General features: G+C 37.3%; 2 protein-coding genes and 1 pseudogene across 2 annotated transcripts; all 3 read right to left on the bottom strand.

Moving 5' to 3' along the window:
• Positions 1 to 12,671: 12,671 nt before the first annotated feature.
• Positions 12,672 to 16,004, bottom strand: LOC147294038 (disease resistance protein Roq1-like; annotated as a pseudogene).
• Positions 16,005 to 16,538: 534 nt separating this feature from the next.
• On the bottom strand, positions 16,539 to 19,206 carry LOC147294037 (LOW protein: PPR containing-like protein). The gene has a single exon (XM_086233460.1). It carries the CDS (start codon positions 19,080 to 19,082, stop codon positions 16,539 to 16,541), a length of 2,544 nt encoding a protein of 847 aa, XP_086089586.1. The 5' UTR covers positions 19,083 to 19,206.
• A 199-nt stretch (positions 19,207 to 19,405) lies between these two features.
• Positions 19,406 to 23,300, bottom strand: HMT3 (homocysteine S-methyltransferase 3). Its single transcript, XM_086230724.1, has 7 exons — positions 23,005 to 23,300; positions 21,687 to 21,743; positions 21,369 to 21,598; positions 20,946 to 21,075; positions 20,339 to 20,542; positions 20,170 to 20,241; positions 19,406 to 19,858 (listed from the first exon to the last, which is right to left on the bottom strand). The coding sequence occupies exons 1-7, from the start codon at positions 23,182 to 23,184 to the stop codon at positions 19,691 to 19,693; spliced, it is 1,041 nt and encodes a 346-aa protein (XP_086086850.1). The 5' UTR covers positions 23,185 to 23,300; the 3' UTR covers positions 19,406 to 19,690.
• Positions 23,301 to 23,936: the final 636 nt, after the last annotated feature.

Genomic DNA, 23,936 nt, shown 5'->3' with positions numbered 1-23,936 from the left:
GTTTTTCTGTCTGTAGCTGCTGAGTTCTTGGTTTAGATACTCTGTAAGGAAAGTTTAGGGTCTGTTTGGTATTTTATTAAAAAATTATTTTTTGTTTTTAAAAATAAAAAAATAAGTTTTAGTCAAAAAAACGTGTTTGGTAGACCATTTTTAAAAACAATTTTTAGAAAAAAAATTAAAAAACATGCCTTTTTTTAAAAATAATAAAATATCGTTTTTCTCATTTTTTTTACACTTTTTTTTTTTTAGATGTCATCATTTTTTAAATTTAAAAAGTATTTTCAAATTTCATATCAAACACGTTTTCAAATTTTAAAAATTGATTTTGAAATCTCACATTTAAAATAAAAAATTTTAATTTTTGAAAAAAAAAATTGAGTAGGATACAAACGGGCACTTAGATTTCTGTCTATTCACTTTAATTTTCTTGTTTTATACGCCTGTCCACTCTCATGTGACATTGGTTGGGCTTGGGCTGTTCCCTCGTGGGCTTTTGCCTTGCAATGAAGTTTTCTTTGACCAAAGAAAAAAGTTTTCCTTAAAGTGTCAAATTTGGCCTTATATATAATAGGTTTTTTATTAAGTTACCCGTTTTTCACTTCACCACTTAATAAATTTTTTGATTTGATGTGGCATCTGAATTTTAAATTTTTTTCGATGTGAGACCTTCGTCCAATTCCATCACATTTTCAGTTTAAAATGAGGGTATTTTGATCTTTTTTATGTTAATTTATTATTTATCATCTTCAACCTTAAATCCCATATTTTTCAGTTTTTATCTTAACTTCATCTCTATATTTGACCCATTAAATCTCCATCAAAATCAACAATCTTATACGTATTTTGAAGTTATGAATCTCATCTTTACAACTATATAAAAATCATTCAAAAATAAGCTCTGAAACTCGAGATAATTGGTCACAAATATGTTACTCGAAATTGCTAAATTTTTCAAAAAAATTACAGATTTTTCAAATTTCACTCAACTTCAATTTACTTCAAATTCATCACCCCAACTTTAATTTATTTCAAATAATCATCCAACCTCAAACCAACCTAGAAATCAAAATCTCCATCAAGATCTCCACCGAGAACATAAACATGGAGATTTTGATTTCTAGGTTAGATGATTGATTTGAAAAATATACACATGTTCTAGTAACCTAATAAACTGATTTGGGTTGAGGAATTTGAAGTACATTGAAGTTTGGTAAAATTTGAAAAATTTGCAATTTTTTTGGAAATGTTGACAGTTTCGAGTAGCTTAGTTTGTGATTATCTCAATTTTCATTGATTCTTTTTAAATTATTTTTATATGGTTGTAAAGAGAAGATTCATATATATTCAAAATGAATATAAGATTGTTGATTTTGGTGAAGATTTGGCGGATCAAAAATAAAGGTGAAGTTGAGATAAAAACTGAAAAACATGAGATTTGAGCTTGAAGATGAAGAACAATAAATTAACATAAAAAAGACCAAAATACCCTCATTTTAAAAGAAAAATGTGACGGAATTAGACGGAGGTCTCACATTGAAAAAAACTTTAAATTCAGGTGTCATATCAAGTCAAAAAATTTATTAGGTGGTAAAGTAAAAAATTGGTCAAAGTTTAATGGATAACATGATAAAAAGCCTATATAATATAAGAGCAAAATAATATATATGAAGGATTGACAGCCTCATGTTTATAGTTTGCCTCAGATCTTAGAATTTTAGAACCTGCACTAAGTTAATTGCAAATGCGACCTTAATTTTTTTTTTTTTCAATATTAATTCTGTTACTTACCACTTTACCAGTAATCACTATACCAATTAACTACGGACGAAAAGAATGACACTTGTTATTTATCATGCTGTGAAAATGTCTTAATTTCAAGTTTCAAGAAACTTATGATTCTAGACACTTATTATCACCTTGAATTGTTACCAAAAACAGTTATTGGCTTAAGATTAATTAATTAAAATGAGTTTATTTGTTTTTCAGTATTTTAGCCTGAGGTGTACTCAAAGAGTCAAAGATGTTATTGTTGCAGTTGTTGGAGCTTTTGTTCACTGGATGTAGGAATCTCAATATGTACGAGAACCTCTTTAGAAAAACAAGTGGCTAAGAGATTACTGTATCTGTTGATTCGACTGCAATAGGCTTCAAATCACCAACGAAAGGATGCCCATGATAAGAGACGAAGCCACAAAATCATGTTAATTATTGTCTGAACTCTGAAGTGGATGATTGCTGTACGTTGTTCAATATGCTTCCACTTTGGAGGGTTCATCGGTTCCAAAGACAAAGAAAGCCGCTGCTCTTCTTGTTCGATGATAGTTTCTTCACTTGCCAAGACATGAACTGAGGCTGCAAGAGGCCCTTTTGGTTCTGAAGACAACGAAAGCTGCTGCTCCTTTTACTGATGATCCAAATCAGTATCAATCAAGAGCGAGCGGAGTTAGAATTTTTCGTTTGAGGGGCTAAAATGTAAAAATCAAACATAAGGAGACCACTCCTAACATAATTATAAATTTAATTGTAATATTACATACCATTAGCTATATGAAAAGAGTTAATTAGAAATACACTTATTTCTGAGGTCCACTTTGATATTACATCATCTTTTTGATATATATCCTTTTTTGAATTTGCTACGTAAGATTATCTATTTTTGAAAATTCATTTTGTAATTTTCACTTTTACCCTTAATTTCTGAAGTTGAATATTATGACCAACGTTTATTCAAATATTAAGCTTGAACTTTGTAGGATCTGTTTAAAATAGAAAGAAAACTCCTCTTTAGCACTCAATGCATTGCAGACAAGTATAAGTACAAACAACAAATTAACAATATTTCTACCAAAGTCTAGCTAGCTTCACTAGAAATTACATTACATGACTAATAATTGATTAATTAATTACAAAATTAAATTGAGTAGCTGTTTGTTGTGTTGTCCAATGATTTACCATTGAATTCACTATCATGTTTAGCCGATTGTTCCCGCTCCTTCTACCCACGAATCTGCAAAAAAAATTATATATAATATATATATATATATATTAAGGGTAGAAAATGAATATTAAGTCATATATATATATTATATAGCATATATGCATCACCTCCATATCTGGAATCAATTTCAAAGACATATTTTGAGAACTTAGAAGAAAATATAGATAGATAGATAAAATTACCCAAATATATACTACACACTGATGTAAGGTGAAGGGTGACCCACCTTCAATCTTCCAAGTGTCATGGTTATGGCACCGTATATAACGTGAAATACTGCAAAGAAGAATATGAAGATGTGCAGTTGATGTAATGCATTTGTAGACATAAGCAGCACTTGTCCCTGTATGTATCAAAATACATTCATTCATCATATTTCGATTAGACAGAATGTACCTCTTCAGAATTTATGGAGAACAAAAAAAGTAGATATTGAGCACACAAAAAAAAAAATACAAGAAAAATAAAGCAAATGGCAATTTACCTTATAAGTAATAAGTAACACAAGTTGAATTCAGATTGTAAAGTAAGCAATCGTACTGGCTCGGAATTCAGAATGTGGGTCATGGAAAATTGAACTGCCAACTAACCCAAACAAGCCGAGATAAAAATTGGGTTTGTATAGTGAAGGAGAGTGTATGGGTTCATGGGTAATGACTATCACTAGATCGAAATCATCCACCATGGTTTGTGAGCCAACTGGATGACAAGCACGCATAGATGGTTGGTTCATAGACCTATTCATAAATCAACCATAAACAACCAAATAAAATGCCGAAATATCAGCAAGATCCAAGACTAAATTAGCTAAAACAAGAAAATCAAAGAACCCACAGAACTTACCCAGAATGATGTGCTACAGGATCGATCTAAGGTGATGAGTGAGTGGAGTACGCAACTGAGGAAGATGGCAAGAGAGAAGCTCATGGGACTGTGAAATCACAGCTAGGGCTTTGAGAAGGGGAGGAGATACACCTTAGAGAAAAGAAAGGGAGAGACTGAGAACAAGAAACAGACCTATATAGAAGGCTAAGATCGAGAGATGGTGATGTCGGAGATGCACGATGAAGACGGTGACGATCGAGGGACTGTGCGCTATGAGGATGGTGAAGATGGAGAAGTCGAAGGGATGAATGTATGAAGGAGTGAAGTCAGAGAATGAGAGTGTGTCTGAAAGTGGTGTAGGGATGAGTGTGTCTGAAGGGCTTTGACCTTCTCTTCGATTAATGTTTCATTAATTAATTAGCGCGCCTCCGCTTTTTGCCAAATACAAAAATCGCAAATTCTTTATTTTGTGTAATTTTTCCAACACAGTGGTTTTGTCTAAAACTATTGTGTTTAATAATTTAGAAAAGACTCCACTCTAGGGGTGGGCACGGTGCGGTTCGACTCACTTTTCTCCCGGAACCGTGCGCCGCACCGAACATTAATACATGGTGCGGTTCGGTGCTTAAAACCGTGAAAAAAATAAAAAAACCAAACCAAACCAAAACATTCAAGGTGCGATGCGGTGCGGTTCTCCACTGCGGTTCTGGGCCTAATAAGCTATTATTCAGATTAGCACTTTTGGGCCTCACATTTATTTTTTTAAACCTAAGCCCAATTATTTAATGATGCAAACCCATCCTAATTAACAAGTTTTGGCAACAAAAAAACAAATTTACAAGTTAATTCAATGAACTTAACCAAAAAAACTCACACATTAAACTTTGCTTAACTTGCTTAATACTTAAAACTTAAAAGTTAAAAACAAAATCATTATACAAGTATACAATCAATAACTACAACTACAAGTTAAGAACCTGCTTAAAACAAAGTTACTAACTTACTAGTTACTACAAGTTATAAACCTTATATGGCATATACCCTATACACTTATATAGTATATAACTATATATTATACCCTAGAACTATAAACAATTAAAACTTTTAGTATATAGAGTATAAACTATAAATAATATACTAATTTTTTTATATATAATATAAAGAATATACTAATTTTATTATATAGGGTAATGGGTATAACTAAAATTATATACTAAAACATTATTAATTTATTATTATATTATATATCTAGAAATTAGGTCATAGGGTTATATAATATATATTTTAGGGTCTAAACCCTAAAATATAGCTACGTTAATATTAATTCTAATATTTTATTAGGGTTTAGGGTTTATGGTCTAAAGTGTATAAAAATGTGTACAAAAAGTGTATAAAAAGTATATAATAATCGTATAAATATATATAAAAATATATATATAATGGTGTATATATGTATAAAAATATAAAAAAATATTTTTTGCAAGTATGCGATGCAGTTAAATAAGGTGTAGAATCGGAACCGGAGAGAACCGGTGCGGTTAGGTTTTTTTGGCGGTGTTGACTTTTTTTTGTCAACACGATTTTTTACGATTTTTTGGAGATGCAGTTCGGCCGATTTTGGCGGTGCGCGGTTAAAATGCCCACCCCTACTCCACTCTCCAGGACCAAATAGCATTAGATATGATACATTTATATCACGGTTTCTTAAAAAATCGTTGTTTGGTAAATTAAAATAACGGACAAAATAAAAACTGTTGTCTATTAATCATTGTCTATTTATATAATTATAGTAGTCGTAAGTTTATCAAGGAACCTAACAGAAGCATGAACCTCAACTAATCTTTTACAATTTGCCAGATTCAGACCCTCTAAGTTTGGGAACCCAGACAAGTCGGGAATTTTGTTTAGGAACTTACAGCCTTCAAAATTCATAGATGTCAGCTGATAATGATTTTGCAAATTTTGTGTGACAAGGAAAAGAGAAAAGAAACAGGAAGGGATCAAATTATGAAGCTTCAAAGATAATTACTTGAAAAAATAAACTCTATAAAATAACAATGCATGGATAAATAATTTAACATACTTTGAATCCCTTCTCTAGTCGAGTGATACGGCTGTCTGGCATTTTGAACACAACAAGGCTTTTTGGATGAAAACTAGATGGCAAAGATTGTAAGGAACATCCATGTCATTCAAGCAATCTCAACTTGTTGGAAAGATAATCAACATCTCCAGAAGGACGAGAAAGACAACCATCATGGTCTATTAAATATTTGAGATTTGTCATCTTTGAGAAGTTTTTAGCATTCAAGCATATGATCGGATCTATTTCAGGCGACTTTACCATGATGCCTATAATTTTACCATCATGTCTATGTCACAGTAATCTATCCAACTTACCTTTCTTCCTTTATAGTCTTCATATTCCGATACTCAACCATGATGCAGCATGATTGAGAACCTTTGAGGAATATCTGTACAATAACACACATACACGCAATGTCAGCTAAGAGTGAAATTCCTACTTTGACCACACACACACAACACTGCACTTTAATGCGTACTCAAAGAACCCTTGACATTTTCAACCACTTCTTTATTTGATATTCAGGGGACAAGTAGGCTATAACACAAAGATAATACAAGCACTTTCTAGGACCACTAAATCAGCAAACCCATATTCGAAAACTTTTGTAAAAAAAATCACCCATTACCAAACAAAGTACATGTTTATTAATACCCAACAAACAATAAACCAGTCACTGCCCTCGTTCCCATACAAACAATAAACACTCATCTCACTTTTAATCACATAAAATCAAACGACAATGAAAATTTATAAACACCCAAGAACCAGAGTCTCTTACTGTAAATGGGTATGTTGTAGTCATCATCTGTGCGTATCTTCCAACCCATTCTGGGTTGTCGATGTTGCCAGCCCTAAAACCTCAACGACTTCGTGGTTCTTCACTTTGGTAATATGGATGTGGTTAGATCTCTGATGAGGAGGAAAGTGGGTGGGTAGTTGGCTTTTTTTATTTGTATAAATGGATTAAAAGCATAAACAGTGGGTATTCTTTCAAAAAGTTTTTAATCTCTTTCTTTTTCTTTTTTCAAGATTTTTTTTTTATGTTTTCATTATTTTAATTTGACTAAGACTGTATCAAATCGTGTGTCAGTCGTTTTTGGAGGGAATTATATTGGGTCAGCGTTGACGTGGCATGTTTGGGCGCGAACCAATTTGTGAGTCGACATGTCATGCCAGGTAGGCAGTCCACGAGGGCCACGTCAGCGCCACGTATGCATTTAACAGACTTTTGGACGACAGACTAACAGAGGTATCTTACTGAACAAAATTAGTAGTCCTTAGTGAAATTTTTTGAACGTGAGGTTTGAAGTTAAAAAACGAGATATAGTTGAGGTATATAATTGTAATTAATTTTAAATTTAATTGTAATATTACATACCATTAGCTATATATATATATATATTAGAAAAAAAAAAAAAACCCCCCGTTGCGGCGGCCTGTGGACAGTGCAGGGGTCTCATCGACAGCCATAACGCCGTCGTTTGAATCATCATCCTTGGGGCATACCAGGTGAACCCAAAAGCTTTTAAAGGCCGCCTCAGGCTGACTGCTATAAAAAAATTGAACTTTACACGTATAAGGCCGTGACAAATACTCCATACCCACCGGTGGCTTCATATCGGCAGGAAATGGAATATACAGCAGTGACACATGAGCATCAGCTGATGTTGTCTTTCTTTTTGTTTTGGGCTGAGAACTATAACTAACCTCAAAACCATTTCCACCCAATTCATCGATGAGGATATTAGCTCCAAATCTCCAATTAGCAGAAATATTTTGTGGAATTTCAAGTACAGCACAGAGAGCCAATCCTGCGGTTTCCCATTTGATAGTTGCAGGGATCTCCAAAGAAAGTTCAAACTCATACTTATCACCTTCGCATACAACCTTCCCACAGCTGAACCAATTTGGAACCTTACTTCCCGCAAGTAGAACACCAAATGCATCGTCCTCCAAAGACGTCTGTAACAAAGTAATAAAGATGTTAATTACATCTTACAGAAAAAAAAAATACAGTTTCTCTAATTATATATAGAGAGTTAAAGAAGACAGAGAGACCTGATTGAGTATTATACTTTGATAAAACTCAAAGGATTGGGATAATTTTCTGATATTTTATTCTTCTCAATTAGAGGAATTATATAGGAATACAAATATACAAGTATGGTAAGTCAACTACACAAATTAAGCTACATGATCCCACAAATCTCTCTTACAAATCTCTATAATATCTCCACAATTGACTCACTTCAACACTCTCCCTCAAGTTGGTGAGTGGATATCGCACATACCCAACTTGACTAGTGAGTCATTAAATACCCTGCTGGCCACTGCTTTAGTAAGTACATCTGCTAATTGATCTTCGGACTTCACAAATGGAAAGTTAACAATTCCAGCTTCAAGCTTCTCTTTAATAAAATGTCTGTCAACCTCCACATGTTTAGTCTGATCATGCTGAACTGGATTATGTGCAATATTTATGGCTGACTTATTATCACAATATAAATTCATAGCAGTTCTTGGTTTTAAACCCAAGTCCCTAAGTAAGTTCCGTAGCCATAGTAACTCACATACTCCAAGTGCCATACCTCTATACTCAGCTTCAGCACTTGACCTTGCTACTACTGGTTACTTCTTACTTCTCCAAGTTACCAGATTACCACCGACAAAGGTGAAGTACCCAGAGGTAGACCTTCTATCGTCAGCCGAACCTGCCCAATCAGCATCAGTGTAGCCTTCCACCTTCAGGTGACCATGATTAGAAAACAATAAACCCTTGCTTGGAGCAGCCTTCAAATATCTCAGTATGCGATCTACGGCATCCATGTGAGTTTTCCGAGGGTCATGCATGAACTGACTTACCACACTTACTGCATATGCAATATCAGGTCTGGTGTGAGATAAATAGATCAATTTTCCCACAAGCCTTTGGTATCTCCCTTTGTCAGTAGGAGATGCACTCAAATACTCAAATAACTTGTGATTCTGCTCAATGGGTGTGTCACACGGTTTACATCCAAGCATCCCTGTTTCAGATAGCAAGTCAAGGACATATTTTCTTTGGGATAAGAAGATACCATGCTTCGATCGAGCCACTTCAATCCCAAGGAAATATTTCAAGTCTCCAAGCTGCTTCATTTCAAACTCAGAAGCTAAATACTGCTGTAAACTAGACATCTCCTCATGATCATCTCCTGTGACCACCATATCATCAACATAGATAATCAAAGCAGTGATTTTACCTCTTCTTTGCTTCAAGAACAAAGTATGATCTGAATTACTTTGTTTGTAGCCAAAATTCCTCATAGCTTTGGTGAACCTGCCAAACCAAGCCCTTGGTGATTGCTTCAATCCATACAGAGCCTTCTTTAGTCTACACACCATTCCTGTGTCTGAATACTCTGATATACCTGGAGGGGGATCCATATATACTTCTTCAGTGAGGTCTCCATGCAAGAAAGCATTTTTGACAACAAACTGAAGAAGTTGCCAATTCTGATTGGCAGCTAACGATAAAAGCACTCTGACTGTATTTAGCTTGGCAACTGGTGCAAAAGTCTCTTGATAGTCAACACCATAAGACTGAGTGTACCCTTTTGCAACCAACCGAGCTTTGAACCTTTCAATGGATCCATCTGCTCTATGTTTCACTGCAAATACCCATCTACATCCAACGGTTTTCTTTCCCTTCGGTAGGAGAACAAGTTCCCAAGTTCCATTTTTCTTCAATGCTTCCATTTCCTCTGTCATTGCTTTGGTCCACCTAGAATCTGCTAGAGCATCCTGCAATTTACTAGGGATAGATGCAGAAGATAATTGATGTACATAAGATGCATATGACTTGGATAATCTATGGGATGAAACGTGATTATTAATTGGATATTTGACTTTGGCTTTAGGATCAGGTTCATACATAACAGGAGGAATACCTCGAGTACTACGTGGTGGAAGTTGATATTTTGGAGAATTAGACACAGAATCAAACAAATCAGAAGAAGAAGGTACCTCAAGAAGCACATCTGGAGGTGATTGGACTAGTGGTTCAGTAGAGGGAGTTGTATTATCATGGACATCACCAGAAATAATATGTTCAGGAGCATGTTGTTCACCATCCCCTTCTGGAGGTGATTGGACTAGTGGTTCGGATGAGCGTTCAGGACGACCGTGATCACTAGAAGAAGTAGAATGCTCATATTCAATTGCCTTTGTCTCTTCTAAAGGCTCTTTCATCTTGAATGTATCATAAAACCCCAAGTCTAAAACCCATTCGGTCTGAGTCGTCGCTTCACCATTCGTCTCCCCCAGAAGGGAAGACTCAGTACTGGTCATAGGATAAAATAACTCATGCTCATGGAAGGTAACGTCCATAGTCACATAGAATCTCTGAGTTGAAGGATCATAGCATCGATAACCTTTTTGGTTAGAGCCATAACCCACAAAGATACATTTGAGAGCACGAGGGTGAAGCTTGTCACGCTGAGGAGGATGTATGTGGACGAAAACCACACAACCAAATACCCGAGGCTCCAAATGTAAAATAGAGGGAAGAGCAAAGTGATCAGACAAAACATCCAAGGGCCGACGAAACTCCAAAACACTGGACAGAGTGCGATTAATGAGATAAACAGCAGAACTAAGGGCAGCACCCCACAAATAAGTAGGTACACGTCCACCAATCAACAATGCTCGAGCAACTTCCAACAACTGTCGATTTTTCCTCTCAGCAACCCCATTTTGTTGGGGAGTGTGAGAGCATGAAGTTTGATGAAGGACGCCATGAGAATCAAAAAAATCACGTAACTCGTGATTGACAAATTCACCTCCATTATCAGAACGAAGAATTTGAATACGAGACTGAAATTGAGTTTGAACCATGTGATAAAAAGACTGAATTGCAGCACAAGCATCAGATTTATATCGGAGAAACTGAACCCACACCATTCTGGTACAATCATCAATGAAAGTAATAAACCAGCGCATACCGTGAGTAGTAGTCAGTGGAGCGGGCCCCCAAACATCAGAATGAACGAGTTGGAAAGGAGCAGTAGCCCGATGATTACTTGGAGTAAACGAAGTACGGTGACTCTTAGCCATCACACAAGTTGCACACCGAAAGTCTGAAACACTACAACCAATGAACAAGGAGGGAAATAACCGTCGAAGATAAGAAAACGAAGGATGGCCTAATCGGCGATGCCACAACCAAACCAGCTTCTTATTCCCCAAGACTTTGTCATCAACTAAATGAGCATGTCCAAAGCGGCCTAAATTTCCATCAATGTCTAGATAATACAAGCCCCCTCTTCTGGTACCACTACCAATTCTCTCCTGTGTGCGGATGTCCTGAAAAATACAATGAGTGGGAAAAAAAATGGCAACACAATTGAGGGACTTGGTTAGTTGACTAACAGAAATAAGATTGCAATTTAGCGACGGAACAAAGAGCGTATTGGATAAAGATAAAGATGGAGACAAGGACACAGTACCGACTCCGACAACGGGAGAGGACACACCATTGGCAGTAGTAATAAAATGTGGAGAAATAGGTTTGGACAAAGACTGAATCACATACTGATTATTAGTCATATGGTCAGAAGCACCAGAATCAATTATCCAAGCATTATCACATGTAAATTGAGGAGTACTCAAAGCAGAATTAGGTGTACCTGACGTGGCAACAAAGCCGGAAGTCGAGACAAAATTTTGACTAGGAACAGACGTCTCCACCTTAAAGTCAGAAGCTGCTAAATATGTCTTATCGGGAGGAATTAAGAAAGACATATCCTGAGTATCTAAAAAATTTCTTCCTTTTTTTTTTTTTTTGTGAAATATGAAATAACAAATATATATATATATGCAAATCGAACACAGGACCTGGTGGGTCTTTGGAATACACCAAAGTCAACAAGTATCTTTGTGATCGGCGCGGCGAGGATGGGCTCGGCAAGGCTGGGCGAAGGGCAGCAGCGGCACAAAGGACATGTGCGCGGCAGTGCAGTGCGGCGTCGCGACGGGCTGGAGTTGAGCAGCAGATGCGTAGGCGCGTAGTGGTGTGCTACAGATCTGATCTGCGACACCACATCACAAGTTGGGCGCGGCTGGGGTCGCTAGCTGCAGTGGTGACAGATTGCAGAGGTGTGCAGCGAGCGTCGTCAGTGAACAGAAAGGGCAACAACGCACTCGTGCAGGCGGACGAGCAGTGAGATGCACTCGCGGTGACTGGGTGGTGCGTAGTGAGTCGCAGAGGGCAGTGCGACGCACGGTGGCTGGGCGACGCGCGGTGGGTCGCGGAGGAGCAGTGCGACACCCCTTGCAGTGGCTGGGCGGTGCGTGGTACACGGAGGCAGTGGACGTCGTGGGGTGGGTCGCGGAGGAGATGCACTCTCTGTACTGATATAAGTACCGAGAAGAAGAAATCAAGTAGTCTCTGTGGTAGTCAATTTGAAAAACCAAAAAACAGAAGATTTTGGATTTTATGGGTAAATCACTAACCAAATTAATTTAGTGATCAGAAAAAAAACAACCCACAAACATGAACACCCTCTGGTTCCTAAGATAGAGAAAAGGATACCAGAGTCGGCTCTGATACCATGATAAAACTCAAAGGATTGGGATAATTTTCTGATATTTTTATTCTTCTCAATTAGAGGAATTATATAGGAATACAAATATACAAGTATGGTAAGTCAACTACACAAATTAAGCTACATGATCCCACAAATCTCTCTTACAAATCTCTATAATATCTCCACAATTGACTCACTTCAACACTTTCCATGTCTTCCACATCGCAGCGCCCAGATTGTCACACAGCCTATGGCAACCAGACAAGTTGATCCAATGCAATCCTTGTGGCTTTTTATATTCCAATACCTTTGACAATTTTGGGAATCTTTCCAATGATTCACAATCACTCACGTCTACCCATAAAATGTTTGGTGGAAGCTCTGGAATTTCACGAAGCCTCTTGCAACCATGCAAGTCAAGTTTCCACAAGTGGACAAAGTTTCTAATGCTTACAGGAACATTAGCAAAATTGTTTCCTGATAAATCAAGTTCGGCTAATTCTGACCAGCAATCAAGAGTTGCAAGGAAATCACTCTTTGATAAATTGCATTTTCCAATTTGGAACTGATATAGCTTGGGAAGCCTTAATGAGCCGTGATTGGGATGTGAAATGTTTGAGTGATCAGTTGAAAGCCCCAAATCTGGAACTTTAAGTTTTGGGCAATTACTGAGATCAAGGTCAAACAGATGTTGCAACTCAAAGATGCTACATGGCAGAGTTGTAAGATTTTTACAATGGCTTAGCGATAACTCTACAAGCCCAATGAGATTTCCAACCAACTGATGAATGCAATTCTTTTATGGCAGTGCCTTCGAGATTCATATATTCTAAGGATGCCATCTCTCCAACAACTTCTGGGAAATTCTCAAGCTTTCTGCAGGATTGGAGATTAATAGCTTTTAGAGATTTCAAGCTGATTCTTCTTGGAAAAGTCTTGAGTTTGGTGCAGTTCACAAGATTCAAATTAACAAGCTTATCAAGGAACCCAACAGAAGCATGAACCTCAACTAATCTTTTACAATTAGCCAGATTCAGAAGCTCTAGGTTTGAGACCCCAGACAAGTCGGGAATTTTCTTTAGGAACTTACAGTCTTCGAAATTCATAGATGTCAGATAATGAAGTTGCAAATTCTGTGTGACAAGGAAAAGAGAAAAGAAACAGTAAAGGATCAAATTATGAAGCTTCAAAGATAATTACTTGAAAAGATAAACTCTATAAAATAACAATGCATGGATAAATAAGTTAACATACCTTGAATCCCTTCCCTAGTCGAATGATACGGCTGTCAGGCATTTTGAGCACAACAAGGCTTTTTGGATGAAAACTAGATGGCAAAGATCGTGAGGAACATCTACGCCATTCAAGCAATCTCAACTTGTTGGAGAGATAATCAACATCTCCAGAAAGACAGCCATCAGGGTCTATTAAATATTTAAGATTTGTCATCTTTGAGAAGCTTTCAACATTCAAGCATATGATCAGATCTATTTCAGGCGACTTTACCATGATGCCTATAATTTTATTTGTTCCCTATAATATATATAGATCAAAGAAAATAATAGTATTAATAGAATACGTCATGAGTTCAACATCATCCAATACACTAAAAAAATCATAGTATTGATAAAGCAAATTCTTAATTAGATAAACGTACAAGCTAAAATATACTCATGCTTGTTGAATTGAATAAGATATATCATATATCATACCTACTGTATTTTCTGTCAGAACATGATAAACATCCTTGTAAAACCACAATCTGCTACGTTCACCAGGCTCATTGGGAGATTCTTGACGAACGATTTCTTTACCCATTTCTTCTATCAAATTATGTATAGAAATCTGACTATTACTCTCAATAGTTACCAGGGCCTTTTCTACGAGTACTGCAATACCAATACCCTGGTCGAGGTCACAACCTTCTACTATTCGTGACACATAGTTTGCATCTTGACCTCTAAAGAAACATGCAATGTCAAGAAAAATATCTTTCACGGGATCTTCCAATGCATTGAAACTTATTTTGAGAATTCCTTGTACTTGTTTGTTAGGAACTCTTTCGTAACTATTTAATGCAGCTTTCCATTGATTTGTGCTTTTACCACATAGATGAGAACCTAAAACCATTAGAGCTAATGGAAGGCCTTGAGCGTAGTCCAATACACGTCTAGTAAGTTCCACATATTCGTCTGGAGGTCCATTGCTTTTGAATGCATTCCAACTGAGCAACTCACGAGCTTGAGGAGAATCTAATTTCTTGACCTCGTATGTTGAATGAACATTTTGAACAGTTAGAAAATGCATATCTCTTGTCGTAATGATAATTCTGCTTCCCAATCCAAACCAATCAGACTCTCCAGCTAAACTGTTTAACTGTTCTAGTTGATCCACATCATCAAGAATTAAAAGAATCTTTTTATTGGCCAGCCTTTTCTTTAACACATTAACTCCTTCATGAACATTGGTCAGCTTCAAGTCTGTGCCTCGTAGGATTTTAGACAAAACTTTCTCTTGCAATTTGACTAGGCCTTCCTGGGTCGTTGAGTTTTCTCTAACATCTGCCAAAAAGCAACTACCTTCAAACTGATGTGCTATTGAATTATAAACTGCTTTAGCAACTGTCGTTTTACCCACTCCACCAGGTCCTCATATCCCTACCATGCGAACACTTTTGTCCCCGAGATCTAAAAGTTTATCCATATCTTGTATACAAGACTCTATTTCGACGGGATATTTGGCCACATCCAAATATGTACGGTTTAATACCTCGGCTGAGATGTCCTTAATGATATTTTGGACAAATTTATATTCGTGCCTGTCAAATTAAAGGCATGCAAAATAGGTAATAAATCAACATTATCCGTTTAAAAATGTAAAAGAAGGAAAAATCACCATAAAAGAAAACAGAGAACTTTGTACGATTTGTTTCATTGATTATGTCAGTAACTTCCAACGTAAATGGAAGATAACCCTGAAATACAGAACAGAAGCAAGCAATCATAATAGTGACGAGAAATATACCCATCCAAGAAAGGCCATCCCGACAAATTTGCTGCTTCCGAAAGAGCGTCCCTCCATATGTGCACCTTCTCCACATTATCTTTGAATATTCATGTTTTGCAAGTGCTTTCCCAAAACTACCTTTTTGGTTTCGTACATGTGAAGGATCCACCTTGTAAAAAATTGGCCTCACCATTTGTTGTTTTGATTTTTGACATTGAAGAATCTTAACAAGTTCATCCAAACACCACCTCGACGAAGCATAGTTTTCAGAGAATACAATGATAGAAATCCTCGACTCTTCAATTGCTTTGAGAAGCGCTGCTGAGATTTCTTCTCCTCTTTTAAGGTCATCATCCATGAAGGTGTTGATTCCATTTTGACACAAAGCATTGTACAAATGGCCGGTAAAATTAGAGCGGGTATCATCACCTCTAAAACTCAGAAACACATCGTATGTGTATGAATCGGTGGAAGAAGAAGAATAAGAGGAAGAAGCTGGTTGATTGGTCATGGACGCCATACTGTGTTTTTGCTTAAAGAGCCTCAGAGTTGGAGAGTGGGACTCATGTGAAGGACGCTCTATTGTTATAATAGGCCTTGCCCTGTGCTTTGCATCGCATCTACTAAGCAGCTTCCTACTGCCTACAAAGTTGAAAGTGAGGCACTTTCCGTGTGGTATCTCTTTGCTTTTTGGACTGATATTTCTTTGTTACTGTAGACTTTTAACAAAGAAAGGTAGTTAGGACCTTCAGTATTATTAAGCTTGGTCAAGTTAGGTAGGACCTTCAGTATATAGACTTTTAACTTTTAAGTTGTTTGTTTTAATTTGTTTGATTGGTCTATCTGGTAGTGAATCCAATGAATGGGCTTGGACCATGGCATATTGCCTTGTTCCCAATGCATGCGGAATTGGGCTTGCTGTGTAGACTACAGTGGTGGATTGTTTTACTCATGACATGGGTTTTTCTTTTTGTAATTTGCACGATCTGAAAAACAATAATGGGAGTGAGTTCATTGCAAAAGCGACTATTCTTTTCTTCCATATTCAGTTCTATTACCAGTAATCACCACAAGAGCAAATCCCCTGACCAAAAAAATGGAACCTGTTGTTATCTCGAACAATAATTTCCCGGTCGTATATTCGTGACACTAACTTGGCAAAGGAGTGGCAATCAGAGCACATTCTGAGATTCTTAACCACACGAATTGCCACTCCTTTCCCTGTACCTATCAGCCCAAAAGCTATGGCCTGTTTTTCACTATGTCTACTGAGCAAGTACTCCTTTTCCTTGTCATCAACATCAAGCAGCACATTGTCCAAATCAGGAACATGACCAGCTTCTTTGAGTCTGCAGTTTATTTCTTGCAGCATCAGTGCAATCTGGCTCTTCTCTGTGTTTGTACCACCACCAGAGGTGAACTCATGGATCATTCCATTGACCTCTATGGAGCTTGATCCGGCCACCTTTTGGATCCCTCTCTCCTTCAAATGTAACCTCACTTTTGCAACATCAGCCCATTTCCCAGCAGATGCATATATGTTTGATAGAAGCACATGAATCCCAGTCCTCTGAGTAGCCAACTTAGATATCCGTTCGGCTGCGTATGCTGCCATTTCAACATTTTTGTGGGTTCGACAAGCAGCCAAGAGAGTCCCCCAAATGACATCATTGGGCTCCATTGCCATGCTATTTACCAGATCAAGAGCTTCTTCCAACTGCCCCGCTCGGCCTAGTAGATCAATCATACAACCGTAATGAACAATGTGAGGGGTAATTCCATGGACTGACTTCATTGACCTGAAAATGTTCCGCCCTTGTTCCACAAACCCAACACGGCTGCATGCTGTTAGTAGTGCCACAAAGACTACTTCATCTGGTTTCACCCCTTGCCTAAGCATCTCATCAAAAAGCTCTAGAGCTCGTTCCCCATTTCCCTCCATGGCCATTGCTCCAATGGCTGCAGTCCAAGCAGACACATCTCTTCTCGCCATGTTATTGAACACTTCCATTGCACTTTGAGGATCGCCACATCTAGCAAACATGTCAACTAAGGCTGTCCCGAGCTGCATATCACAGTCAATTTCATTTTTTGTAATACAAGCATGGATCCACTTTGCAAGATCAAGAGCTCCTAGATATCCGCAGGCAGATGCCACCTCCACCATAGTCACCCTATCTCCTTTTATTCCCTCAGCCTGCATCACCCGAAAAAGGTCGATTGCTTCCTCAAACATGCTCTCTTGGACCAAGGCACCAATCATGGTGTTCCAAGACACAAGATCATTTTTCGGCATCTCATTGAACATCTGCCAAGCCGACTTCACATCACCACTTTTGATAAAACCAGCGATCAACGAGTTCCATGACACTACAGTCCTGTTCGACATTTTACCAAAAATTCTGCAGGCCATCTCTTGTTTGCCACACTTCATGTACATGTCAATCATGGAATTACTAATAGTATTCCAACCTTCTAGTCCATTCCTTAAAACATAACCATGGCAACACTTTCCAGAGAGAGAATCACCAAGTTGTGCACAAGCTGAGATTGCAGACAACAGAGTAACCTTGTCAGGTCTTGGGCCCTGTCGCAGCATTTCTTTGAAGATAGCAAGTGCTTCTCTAGCCAGTCCCTGGCGCACAAAATTGGACAAAATTGTATTGTAAAGCACCAAATTTTTATCCACACATTCATCAAAAAGCCGCTTTGCAGCATCAGTAGCTCCACATTTCATATACATATCAACAAGTGCATTCACCATAAGTGTATTAACCTTCACTCCCGACTCACCAATGTAAGCACACACCCTCTCACTCAATGCAAGATCCTTCAACTTTGCACAAGCAGAAATTACACACACCATCGTAACCGAATTGGGTTTAATACCCGCAGCCACCATCACAAAAAACAAAGAAACAGCCTCCTTTGGCAAGTGCCTCCTAGCATAACCACAAATCAAACTAGTCCACGACACGATATTTCTCTCAACCATTCCATCAAACACCTTTCGGCCATAATCCAATTCTCCACATTCGGCATAGAAATGGATCAAAGAATTCGCAATAAACGCATCTTCCTCCAAACCCATCTTAACAAGTGCTCCATGGAGCTGAATCCCTTCACAGTAAGCCACAACCTTCGAGCACGCGCTCAGCGCGAAGGGAAAAGTGAACTTATCGGGCACAATTCCCTTCAACACCATCTGAACATAAATCAGGATAGCCTCATCACTAAGTCCAGCACTAGAGTAACCCCTCATCAAAGAATTGTACATGAACAATATACTATTACTTTCTTCTTCTTCTTCAAGGAACAAGTTGAAGGCTTTTCGAGCATAATCCAAGCTCTCAAAGGTCCCCATTTCAGTACATGTTGTAATTAGCTTGGTAACATTAGAGGGTCTGTTACTGAGGCCTCTCTTGGTGATGTGACAGTGAAGTTGCTTGACTTCTTTCACGGTTTTACAGTTTCTCAGTGACCCAGTTGGGGAAGTGTCCTTGGCTATGGCTTTGAGTTCGTTTTGATTAGTGGGAGCTACGAAGACGAAGCTTGGGGTTGCTGAGACCAGAGGACATAGTTGAAGCGTTGCAGCCATTGTGGCACGTATCGGTTTGCCTATGTGGGGTTGCACCAACTACCAACTAACTTAACTGGAATGCTTCACACATGGTACGCCACCGATTCAAAGTTCGGACCTTTTCTCGGTTTGGTTTTGTTTGTTTCTTAAGCAATTATGGAGTATCCTCAATTCTGGGTAGAGGAAGAGAGAGGAGGAGGATGCTTTCACTTTTCTGTGCCAAATGACATTTTTAACCTTTTAACAGTTAAATGAGGAACTTGAAAATATACTCATTTCTTAGGTAAAATGTGATCCATGTTCAGAAAATTTAATTTAATAAATACCTTATGTTGAGGACCTGAGGTTGAAGTGAAATGATCATATTGCTAAGGATCCTATTAAAATGACTACACGGATGTAAGATCGCGATACAATAAACCTAAACCCAAGAGAGGGCAAGTGAAATTTTTAGCCTCGAAATTAACAAGCATTGTTATTCTGAAAAACCTCACCATGCAACACCAGCACCATGGTGATAGTTTTGCTACTTCCTCTGAGTTACAAAACTAAGAAAAGAGAAAAGATACAGGTCTTTATTCTTAGCACCGGATTACAAATATTTACATCTCAGTTTTGGAACTCAGTTAAGCACTGTTGCATGTAGAAGAAGACTTGCTGGAGAGAGCCCTGGATATGGCCCTGATGGTATTTGGAGTAGTCCTGCAGCAGCCCCCAAACAGGGAAGCCCCGGCCTCACGCCACTTGTGGATGACTATATCTGCAAATTCTTCATCAATCACCCCAGTTGACGGCTGCAATGGAAAACATGCAGTCAGACTTCCTCAAGAACATGTTAGACGTCAAATATGCCATCATCCATGTAACAGTTTATTAGGCAGAAAGGAAGATAAGAGTTCATATATTTAACAAGAACTTGCTTCTTTACTTTCATGTCCATGCCACAAGAGCTTGTAAATGTTAACCCCAGATTGATGCCTACGGGCATATGCTAATTAATCTACTGCAAATTATAACATGCATTGTGCTAAATCCAAATGGTAGTACTGAATTAAGCATTCATATTTTATTTGGGGACAGAATATACATATAGCAGGAGACTCACCACCCATTGCTTGCTCTGACCATCATAAGTCTCACCACTGTTGGGGTATATCGCTATTGGTTTGCTTGTTACCTGTCAATTAGATAGGCAAAGGAACTATATTATATATCAAAAGGTTTAAGGGGCTAGCTCATTAATTGTATTTAAACTAATTGACCAAAGATCACACCTGCCGAATAGAAGAAATCAGCCCATGGATAAATCTAGGAGGCGTGCAGTTTATTCCAACAGCAACGACTTGCTTGCATGAATCTGCAATAGAGGCACACTCTAAGATGGAATCACCACTCACCACATTGATTCCATCCTTAGAAGCGAAGGTAAACCATGCTGGAATTTCAATTCCTGCTTCCTCAAGAAGCTCAGCATAAGCCTGCATCACAATATTCAAGCAAGGAATTTAGAAAAAGCCAGACTGGAACTGCTCACATACAAACTGTAAACGAATCAACTCTGGTTCTGACTATTAGCCCAACTATTCCTGGATTTCCAAGTCCTAGTCTAAAGAATATGATTCAAATTTCAATGAACTGGGCATCACCTATAGTCCTGAACAATTTAAGATGCTAGGAAGATTCTGCTTAAAGTGATGAGCTTCACCTTCGAATTACTTAATACCTTAATCTTTGTGGAGAATGGGACAATGATGCCTTAAACATTATATGTTTCAATAAAATATGGATTGTAAATAATACTGATCATCTAGTTGCTCCTGAGTAAAGAGGTATGCAAAACCATATAGGCACAAACAACTAAGGATAATACATAGCATATACCTTTGCTTCTATCTTATTTGGAGTGGTCTCAAATGCAATTAGATCAGCACCAGAGTTGGCCAGAATCTGTACCCTTTCCCTGTGAAAATCTTTCAATGTATCTTTTGTAACCGCATCACCGTAGTTCCCACTGCAAAGGGAAACAAAAATCACAATGCAAGAGATCAATCGTCTAGGAACACAGTAACAAAGTCAAAAGACTCAAAACCAAATAAAATGAACTAGAAACCAAGATCAATAATGCCCATATAAACAATGTACAAGAAATACACACGCAGGTGTCACCATTTTCTTGCTCCAACTACAAAATCATATACATGAAACATACAGAAATTTAGGGTCTTATCAGTTACCATTGCCCAGAAATCTGTTACTAGCTTACAGTAATCAGTGAAAAATGAATGGATTACTGAGTTGACTCACCTATACTCAGAACCATCAGCCAAGTATGCCCCATAGCTGCCCACAGATGCTGCAACTAGAATTGGACGTCTTGAAACCTTTCCTGACCTGTCCAGAAAATCCCAAGAATCTTTGGTACATTTGTCATAATAAATTTCCCTTGCCTCAATTGCAATTTCCACACTTTTCCTAAGCAAGTCTTTGGCTTCCTCTCTAGTGAAACCTTTGGCCTCAAAACCCTGAATGGTGGCCTGTTTCACAAAAATTCACAAGGTAACTTCTTAACATATTAATAACAGTAACAATAACAACAACAATGAGATTAACAAAATTAATTACCTGATAAGATGCGGTTATTATGATGTTTGCACCAGCATCAAGGTAGTCCAAGTGCACCTGTTGTTTTTTTGAGCAAGTTAATGGAGAAAAAAAATTAAGCTTTTAAGTGTTTTTTTTATTAATCAATAACTATCATCCATGAAATTTGAACTCAAGATCTCCTCCCACAAAGAATTAAGCTTTAAGCCTTCTAATTTTTATTGAAATATAAACTAATTTAAACACGATATGATCAATGATAGTACGACACAAACACAATAGAAGCACGAATATGTCTCTCGTGCTTGTGTTGGGCTTAAGCATTGGGCCCAACAAAATCTGGTACAACAAAGACACTATTGTCCTGCCCTGCAGGCTGCAGGATGTGAAACATGATTGGGCTTTGCGACGGCCCATTTTTACACCTACATTTTTTTTTTTGGCCCATTTTTACACCTACATGAATTAAAAAATGTTTTCTACTAATTGTTGCATGAAAAAGACAGGTGTCATCGAAATCTCGAGTAAGTTCATAAAAAACAATTCATAGGATTTGAGCTGGATATCTGCGCTTTGCCACGTTGCTGTCAGAAGCTGACGTGCTTCACTTACAAATGATATCATTATAGACCTAGGATGACACACTTCTCATCTTAATTAATATTTAATTATTCTTTTTGGTACAAAATAATAATTAATTATTCATGTACAAAGATATATAATAGAAATAACAGCAGTATTAATTTTCAAAATATGATTAAATGATTTTTCTGATTATTTTGAAAAAACAGCAGAATTAACTTATCCGAGAAAATAAAAAATATAGCAAACATTCAGAAGACCAAAAGATGCTTATAGTAATCAACAAAATAGTATTTTATATGGGGAGGGTCCGGAGGGATTTAAACTTTAGATCACGTAGAGAAAAATACTACTCAACAAATAATTAGTTAGTAATCAACCATTAACACAGAAAAATATACCACTAAATTAATAATTAGGTTGTAATTAATCAAGAATATATATCTCAGTTCATTAACTTCATTTATAGCCCGAAAATATGGAAAATATATATACAAAGCAAGCAATGAAGATTAATATAAATAAAATGAAGTAAGTAAGAAGAAAATATTTCATCAAAACTGCTCAAGCAGCTCGATCAGCGCATATATATTAATTTTCAAAGAGATTATTGACCATTTGTTCTCATTTCTTTCAATTTTTTCCATTTTTAATGGGTTGTGCTTATAGAAACTTGTTTTTATTTATAAAAAAACAAAAATCTAAAAGCAAAAGTTTCCATGAAAAAAAAAAAATTGAGGGCAGAGCAAGTAAGTACCCTTCTTACGAGGTGGGGCGAACTGATGAGGCATTTGGCGCTCCAGAGAGGGTCGTTTAGGTCGGCTCCATGTCGTTCAAGCTCCGTGGCGAACCCACCGTCCAAAACGGCATAGCCACCGCACTTTCCCAGAAAATCACTCACGAACGACGACGTGTCGTTGCTTCCTCCTAAACCCATTAGTGTAATTTGCAGCTAGCTAACTTCAAGGACTCAACGTGCAGAAGACAACTTAAGACGACGGCTTTCTGTGGCGGTTTTGTTTTGTTGTTTTTCTACGAGTTTTGAAACTGAAGCGCACCTGTAAATGATGGAATCATGTGTTGTTGTGGGAGCATTTTGTAGAGGGAAGAAAATGAAGGAATTTACCAATATGCCCCTCGTGGTGTTGGCCAATTTGTTATGAGATTCTTTCTAACATTTTTTACAATTTCTTTCTGTGATTTTCCAATAATAAAGGAAAGGAGAGACGTCAGACGTGATATATACTCAAGAGTAGGAAATAGAGAATGTGGGATATATGAGTGGATTGGTTAAAAGAATAAAAATTATCTCCCATGTTTAATTATCATATCTAGCTATATCACATACCTAACAATTCATAATAATATAAAAAATAAATATTCTTTTGTAAATAAGAATAGACAGTTCAAATCATGTGATCATATGTTTACTTAGTGACTAATATTTAACACTTATATATGGTAACAACAGATTGGGTTATATAATGGAGTTAAATTCTATGTTAGAGAACATAAGATTTACCATTTCTATAAACTTGTAAGAATACTCGAGGTAATTTGAATCGGTGTTTAAGTTGACAAATCCAAACTTAATCTGAAAATCTTAAACCAGTCAATATGAACTTAAATTTCAGATTACATAGGAACGAATTCAGATTGAGCCTAATCCCATTTAACAATGAAGTTATT

This window comes from Dryas octopetala, chromosome 2 (genome assembly GCF_963921425.1).
Source record: "Dryas octopetala chromosome 2, drDryOcto1.1, whole genome shotgun sequence".
NCBI lineage: Eukaryota > Viridiplantae > Streptophyta > Magnoliopsida > Rosales > Rosaceae > Dryas > Dryas octopetala.
This window is presented reverse-complemented; position numbering and strand designations above follow the sequence as displayed.